Source organism: Vanessa atalanta, chromosome 24, assembly GCF_905147765.1.
Source record: "Vanessa atalanta chromosome 24, ilVanAtal1.2, whole genome shotgun sequence".
Lineage (NCBI taxonomy): Eukaryota > Metazoa > Arthropoda > Insecta > Lepidoptera > Nymphalidae > Vanessa > Vanessa atalanta.
In genome coordinates, this window is record NC_061894.1 from 3,856,583 (window position 1) to 3,865,595 (window position 9,013).

The 9,013-nt window shown below is 30.5% G+C and overlaps 1 protein-coding gene across 1 annotated transcript; it reads right to left on the minus strand.

Annotated features, from left to right (window-relative positions):
• Nucleotides 1-846: 846 nt before the first annotated feature.
• LOC125073453 (BSD domain-containing protein 1-like) lies at nt 847-8,524 on the minus strand. The gene is made up of 9 exons (XM_047684289.1): nt 8,389-8,524; nt 7,609-7,708; nt 6,869-6,985; nt 6,037-6,094; nt 5,678-5,775; nt 5,019-5,230; nt 4,052-4,174; nt 3,097-3,176; nt 847-3,016 (listed from the first exon to the last, which is right to left on the minus strand). Exons 1-9 carry the CDS (start codon nt 8,397-8,399, stop codon nt 2,679-2,681), a joined length of 1,137 nt encoding a protein of 378 aa, XP_047540245.1. The 5' UTR covers nt 8,400-8,524; the 3' UTR covers nt 847-2,678.
• Between the last annotated feature and the right edge of the window lie 489 nt (nt 8,525-9,013).

Genomic DNA, 9,013 nt, shown 5'->3' on the forward strand with positions numbered 1-9,013 from the left:
AAATTCAAATGACAGCTGTGACGTATCCTATACTTATAGGTAAATTATATCCAAAAACATATAAAATAGATATCATGTGTATTGTCTCGATAAATACTTGCTAAACTATTTCCTTCTGCGAACGACAAATATAAGCTGACAGATTTTAAATGTCTTAATACTATCAAATAAACGAAAATGGATATCACACTCTTAATTTATAATCGTAACATTCTAACAAATCTTAATTATTTATCGCTTAAATAAAGCTAACATAAAATTAAAAATTAATCCTTGTTATGTGACAACAGTTATCGTCAAATAAAAATATATACTTTCATAGAGAAAGTTTTTTTTTTTTAATTTTGTGTATTAATCATAGACCTAGAGAATGGATCAAGCTTTATACATCCAGATGTATCTTTCTAAAGTTAATTATTTCAAACTGTTGCTCAGTCCAATCTCTATGGATCTCTATGACAATATGAATTGGAATGGTTAAAATTGTTATATGTTCGGGCAATTAAATACACAACCTCAATGTACTCATTTCACTTCACGACATTCATTTGTTTCGCTGTTTAGCTTATTATTCCGGATTATACTGTAATTCAATGATATTGTGTTACCGAACTCTAATCCTAAATCAAACATTTAGGTTTTATATACTCGTATCGTAATATATGTGTATACATGTAGTATTAGTAGTATCAATAGTCAAAAGTTAATATATTGTTGTAATTAATCAATGATTTATAATATGTTTGTAATTTTATACACAAAAAATTCTTCAAATACAGATAAAACAAAAAAAAACTTTTTCAAACATGAAAAAAAATTTCTTTTAATTTAAAATAATTTAATAAGAATTTTAAAATGAAAGGAATACAAAAATATAACAAAAATTTTTTTTCTAGTTTATTTTAGAATAGATTCATACACAATCTGTATGTTGAATTAAGCAAGTTCTATTATGTAAGAACAAACATTTGAAGGATCAAAACACATGACAAACTTTTGCATTAGAAGTTTTCAACGTCGATCGAGACTAAAATTTATTTCTCAAAGAATACCTTTGTTTACTAATGTGTTTAAATGCAATACAGGTTTTATTATATTTTCATAACAGTTATCACATACGAATCAAAACAATTATTATTTTATCGATAATCGAGAAATTTCTTGCCAGTAATTTGAGAAGTTGTAAATAATTCGTTTTTAAAATTAACGTCTAATCTTAAGGCAGTTAGATAGGTTAGTTTGTGGCAAATAAATGTATATTCGACTTCCATCGATATTTAAATAAATTTAACTAAATATACACTATTAATAAAAACATACTTTAATTCAGACATACAAAATATGTGTTTTAAAATAAGTTTTTATTATTTAAAAAATAAATAGTCACAATTGATATATTCCTTTTTATTCGATTAATTATCTGTGCACGTATATTTTTTTTTAATTCAGTAGCTTTCTTTCAACTGAATTTAAACGCTAATCAAAGTCAGATTACCAAATTTTTAACTTTAATATGGATGATGCAACCAATCTATTGCAACCAAAATAAGTGAGCACAGATCGTTCAGTATTTAGTTACGTCGTTTAGCTTTTCGAAAACTAGACGCAAGGGATTTGATATTAAATAAAAATAAATGTAAAACAAAATAAAATTTCGTAAGCATAATACAAAACATTATTAATAAAATATATTTAAAATCAAATTTATGAAACAAATTGCAAATTGTCAGTTCGTCTAACAATTTAGACGCCAGTTTGACAAGTATTAGTTGTGAGTTGTGTTTATCGAAATTCTTATCAAAATATCTCAATCTTTCAACCGATATTTAATCTCAATTGCAGTTTGAATCAACACTATTTTATTTGACATACGTTTGATTGGCATAAGACAGATTTGGAAAAAACATAATTTGACAGTCACTGAATTTTCGAACTAAGGCATAATAAAATAGAGCCATGTGATCTATATTAAAATAAATTACAATATATTTTTTTATCTGTCACCTAATGTATTTGCCTAATATGCGTATGATTCGTTTCATTTCGATGCCGACTATTCGCTTATATTGTATTTAATATTATTGTATTTGTGAGCATGTTCAACATTTACCTAATTTTAAATTACACGTCCCCGATGCAGAGTTTCATCAACATCTATTTATTATTTTAATGGATCATTCCAAACTATTCCAGTGCCATATATTTTCACTTCCCAAACGTCAATTTATGATTCAAATGTCACTTTCTAGTCTCTTATACACTATTTCTACAATTTATTATTTACTTTATATGTATATATAGCCCTATGTTTATCGTACATGTGATTATATAGAATATCGTACTAGCATTTATATACTATTATGTAATAATAGGGCCGTGTAAACAATAAGGGCAGGCTGAATAAGGCATTATTTATATATATATCCTCAGTGTTGCCAGTGTGTATACTTGTGCATAGGATTACCATTTGATTTCATAAAAAAGTATATTTTGAGCTTCTAATCAATGTATTATGATCAGGCACATTGAATACTTAATTTATTAGATGTAGTAACTCCCTTTTGTCGTCTCTTTTATTCCCTTTCATTGTGGAAGGGACATGTATATATTATATGTTGTAATCGTTCTACATTCCATTGCTATTTCAGTGTATATATAGACGACATATACGCTAACAATCAGGCTTTCTGCTGCACCGGTTCTTCAATTTCAAACTCCTTCTCCCAGCTCTCATCTGAATTTGCACTCGCGTCGTCCTTAACCTGGTCCTTCTCACCGAAGTAATCTTCTACCAAATTGTTACCACATTCATCTGTTTTCTTTATGGGACTTTTAATTTTATTTTTTTGTTTTTTATCCGTCTCGTTGTTCAGTTTGTCTCTGGGTTCTTTGTTATTGTTCGTGATATCGCGTGACGACGTTTTGTTTATTTTCTTCGAGGCTATTTCTCTCTCATACTCTTCGAGAAGTAGAGTCTGCTGTTCTTCTGTTAGTTCTACGTCATTTGCGAAATCTTCTGCGAAATTTAAATTGACGATTGACGGATTGAATCTTAATGCTACGTGATAAGACTCATTTTACTACTTTACTACTTACCATCATCCCAAGCGACGACATTGTCTATGTCTTTTTCATTTGCTTCTGTATTTATACCGGAAAGTACTTTTTTAGGACTTCTGGAAAGAAAATTATTATAGACGTTGAATTGACATTGACTATTTTTATGAAAGTATAACCAAAATACTTGTGTTACATATTTTCTATATTAAAAAAAGGTTTATATAAGAATTATTTTTGCATTAGTAAAATGTCTCATTTGTATTTTAAAGTGTTAAGCTCTGTAAGCTTCTCTTAGCTTGTCATAGTGATAATATGTTGAGTATTAAATAAAATAATATAGCCAAACAACGGCTAGCCTACCGACAGACAACATTATTTTGTATTTTTGAATTCCAATGAAATAAACTATACTTAATAGTTTGGTTAACATAACGTCTTAATAAGTTTTGTACAACGACGATTCGAAAGTGCTTATAAAAGCCTACTTGAATATAGTTTATACTGATTTTGATTTAGGTACCACGGTTGGTACAGCATTAAAATTATAAGGGTTAGCTTATCATTTTAACGACGCTAATGTCTATGGTAAACTTATCATAGTATATATAGTATAGCTTTATACAATTATGGGTAAGTATAGCTCATTCATCAAATATTATAGCTGCTCTGCGTTATAAGCATTTTTTTTCAAATTTTGTCTGTCTGTATGTTCCGGCTAATCTCTAGAATGGCTGGACCGATTTTGACAGAACTTCTTTTGTAATAAAGAGTAACATAGGCTGCGACAATAACGCACACTAAGTCGCGGGCACAGCTTGTGTTTAATATTTCTGACAGAGCCGACTTATATGGGTAGTAGAACCAATTACCATCCGGTGGTCCATTTGTTAGTATGTTTGAAACTAAGTAAAATAAACTAAAATAAGTGACCCTATCTTCGGTCTGCCTTTGTATACATTAAGTATAGTTAGTTAGTTGGTATAATACGAACTGTTCTATCGGTGTCTGTAGCGGTAGATGAGCTAGCACGGGATCTGCGGTGGGTTCCTCAATCGGCTGTTTGCGGGAGGCAGCCGCCAGGCGGTCCTGCAGTAACGCCACGCGGAACAGGTACCTGGAATACGAACAATTACTTATTGGATAAGAACGAGAATTGAAGGAGGAAATACGTCTTTATATAGATGTAGGAGATTTCGAAAAAAAATTATAAAGATAAGAATTAATTTTAGGACAAGCAGTAGAGACGTTAAAAGAAGCATTTTGCAAGTTCTTATGTGCCGAATAAACGTTCATATTTCTCGTACCGATTCAATGAGAAAATCGCGAGAACGCATTCGTCCAATTAATTCTAAGCATATGTACCTAAAAACACAAACAGGTTGTATGTTTTAGTAAAGAATATAATAAATATGAGTATATAAAGTATACATAAAAAAGTCGATGATTACCGGGGTAAATCCGAGCAAGTAGGTACTGCTGATATTTCATGTACTTAATTTGGGCGTGTAATGTAAATAATAAAAAAATATATACTGGATAACGTCACATGCATTACTCTGATCCCATTGTATGTAGCTAAAGCACTTGGAAATAAGAACTTCGGTTATTCTTTGATTTATATGCGTACCATCTGCTTTACATGCGCGATATTTATAAAACTTTACCGTCTCATCCCATTTCACCCCCTCGAGGGGTGAATTAAAAAAAAAACAGACAAATTGATAACCTCCTCCTTTTTGAAGTCGGTTAAAAAAGTAGCCTATGTCTTTCCCCGGGACTAAAACTATTTCTATAAAAAAGTTTAATCTATATCGATTCAGCGGTTTAAGCGTCAAAGAGTAAGACAGACAGAGTTACTTTCCCATTTATAATATTAGTACAGATCGTCAGTGGATCATTTATTATTTGATACTTATAATTTTAAAAATATTTGTTTAATGTAGGATCTATTTTATTACCTTTCCCAGAACTCCTCATGCGAAACGGCATCGGGGACAAGTTTGTCATACTGTGCCTTCAGCAATGGGCTGGAGTCCAAGCGTCTGATCGCTGACGACGGTGTTATAATGGTCTCGGAGTTTTCTAGGCTGGAGCGCCAGGCTTCGAACTCAGGACTGTAGGCTGGCACTATGTAGGTTGCATCAACACGCTGGAGGGCTTCGAGTTCTTTCTGTTATGGAAAGTAATAGAATGTAAAAAAATACTTTGACATATTTGCAGCGGAAAGAGTAACAACACATTTGTATCGTCTTCCCATTACACAACAAGAATAACCTATAATTATTTTATTAAAAACTAAAGGGAAACCGGATTATACAATAATAATAATATTATGTATAACGACCTCCGTGGTCGAGTAGTGTGTATACCGGTTTTCATGGGTACGTCACTCCGAGGTCCCGGGTTCGATTCCCGGCCGAGTCGATGTAGAAAAATTCCATTACTTTTCTATGTTGTAAATAATAAATAATGAATACTTGGTCTTTGAACTTTGGTCTTGGTCATTTAGGTATCATGATTACTGCTTCATAAGGACGATATTATGTTGTGAAAATGTTGCAGCCGTTGGCATCGAGGCGCGCAATATTTCCATTAAGAGAATAATTTCTCATAATACCTTGTATGTGGACAGCATTGTAGTATCACCAGACGAAAGAATCACTTCCGTGTCATCTTCGTCATCTGGCTCGGGGTTCAGAACTGTACTGACTTGACCTTAAACAAAAATTAAAAAATATAAAATCATACTTTGTCCGGCAACTTACTCACTTTTTATTAAGTAAGTTTTATATGTTACATTTAAAGCTACCATCGTTTCCAAATGTATATTATCATTGATGGTTTTGGCTCACAACATACAAGCTCAAAACATACATTTTTATTTATCATATCTTTCAATAAAAAAAATTTTAAGCCTTTGCGGTCTTAGCTTTAAATACCGGGGAACTATTACATTAAATAAGAATAAATACATACCAATAAAACTACTGAAGCTTTTCTTCATAACATTAGCTGGTGATTCGGGGACATCCAACTGAAATGAAAATAAATATGTACAAAAGGTTGACATCTACACTTATTCCTTTAGTATGATATGATGGCTTTGTCCAGAACTCATCAATTATTTAATAAAACATATGAATATTACATAATATCTAGCGTTTGTCTGTACAAAACATTTTAATACAATATTATTTAATAAAGACTTTTATATCGACGATAAATAGCAATTATAATTACTAATAAATTTTAAATCAGTATGTGTTTATGACCATATTAAATAATAAAATAAAAGTGGTCTATGTCACATTAGCCAGACCTACCCTGATGGTAGATCTGGCTAATGTGATATTTATAAATTAATAAATATCAATTAAAGTATATAAAAATCTTATTATCATAATAGTATAGTATGAAGCTATTAAATATATAGTACTAGCTGAACCTGCGGTTTTACTTGAACATAATTTATAACACTTTACCTAAAGCACCCAAACTTTCACTCCCCAATCACCTCCTCGGGGGATAAATTGACAAAAGTAACCTATATTCATCCCCAGAACTCAAACTATCTCCGTATTATATATAACTTATATTGGTTCAGCGTTTTAAGCCGAAGAGGTAACAGACTGAGTTTTAATAACATTCGCGTTAATAACATCAGTATAGATGGCGGGGAGGGGGGCGTAAAAGAGTGTAATGACACTTGCCGTCACGGCGTACGATCCGGTCTTACCCTGAGCCACGCAAATACATGTTTCACAACAAGAATTCTATTTGTAGAAATTAAAATAGACAATGTTCTTACCTTAAATGTTTTGCCAATAACATTGGAAGTGGAGCTGAACACATGGCTGGCTTCGCTTTTCACTGCTGTACCAATCTCGTCCAAGTCCTTCTTGACCATTGTATACACTTCCGCTGACTGAAGCAAATATATATAATTATGTTAGCATACTCATAACAATTAATGGAGCACAGATGGCCCAGTGTTAACTGAGTCAAAGTGTCATATCATCAATTATAGGTGAGGTAATTAAATATGTGATTAATCACATGCTTGGCTTTACATCTCTCAAAATATTGTCAGGAACCTGCATGTGTCAGATGAAAATTTTTTATACTTATTATAAGCATCATATTTAAAAAAAGCAAAATGGTGGCTATCCCATCATCCAAGCCACTAATGGGGGGGCTGTTACTTTAATATCTATCAATCACTATCAAATAATTTAAGGAAGTGACCACAGGGGCATATTAAATACATTTTGCATTTAATATGCCCCTGAAGGTTTTTGTTAATGATTTATTCAAAATTTTCGACCAAAAATTTAAGTAAAGTAAGGGTTGAAGACATATATATGCACGTTCTTCCAATATAAAGTTAAAAATGTGCAAATAAGTATGTATATATATTATCTCAAAATGAAAAAAGAAAGTCAGTATGGGCCACATCTTCCAAGAAGATGACAAGCTAGAAGTCCAGCGATGATCTTCAGATGTTCAGTAAAAATATAAAATATAAAACGCCTTTAAAACGGTTATTACCTTTGTCTTGGCAGATGATATCCACGAATCCCACCAGTTACCGGAAGGCTTTTCATCTTCTGTGGGTGAACTAGCATTATCGCAGAGATTCGGATCGCACCTTCAAAAACAATTTATGTTATTTATATAGTTCACAGTTATAGGTATCACAGATGAAATGTAATAATTTGTGCCAATAAAATCTAATTATATACTAATTATTAATGTCTTCATATATTGCAAGTATGATAATATTGGAATCATTCATCATTTTAAATGATGAAATATTCTATTACTTGAACAGTTTTTAATATATATACATATATAAGACATGTTTAACACTTATAATTTAAGGGTTTACTTTGGGAAGGGTAGATAAATGGCAAAATTAATCGCGATTGACCTATTTTTGTATATATCATAATGATTGGATTAGATTATATTTTTATACAACATATAGTATTACAAACAATCCTTATATTATTATGGTAAATCTTTCAATATGGGAAGCGTATTTAACGCAAAAAAATAAAGGTCATTTGTAAAAATACGTAGCACCGTTATCAAGATAAAAAATGCCTTATAACAATCAAGGAAAATAACATAGCACATGAATTAGATATACAATAGCGATGGCTAGTCTGTAGCTTGAACAAATAACGATAAATTAATAGGAAATAATTAACCTATTTTGTTGTTTCTGGTTTAATATACATGAGAAGTTGAGAACAATGTTTATTTATATAATATCTTATCTGATAACTTTGTTGTCTCCAACGAATATAAAATATAATCACTTACTTTTCAGCCATTACGTTATGATTTATGTAATTGATTAAACTAATAATTTACATGGAATATAGCGCAGTATTGAATGTGTGAATGTTTTTGTTTTTACACGAAATTTAGAAATATTTTTGACATAATTTTGTTTGCGTTGACATAAGGTTTTATTTTTAATCTAGAATGTCTTAGCACAGATAAAATATTGAAGAATATTTTGATGTATTTAAAATTATCAAATATCCTGTAATAATAATATGTATGAAAACTAATTCCAATTTATAAATACTTTAGACAAAAGCGTAATTTTAATGTAAAATAAAAAAATGGTCAAATATTTGTTGTTATCTGGTGGCGGTTATTTTGAACGTAAATAATTCTTTGTAGTTTATATTTTGTTGTTTTCATCGGAGACAGAAATCAATAAAATTTACATAGAGAGGTATTATCAACAGCCATTTGTATTTTACTTTTTCTATAGTCAATATAATAATATTTAAAATAATTGTTCAAAATGATAAAATATCAACTTTGCTTCATCAACAATATTTTCTCAGAGAAAATTATTGATACAACATGTTAAGCTAAGAAGTAATTATTATAATTTCTCTTGCGAAATATTAATTTACGTTGCGAAGCTGGG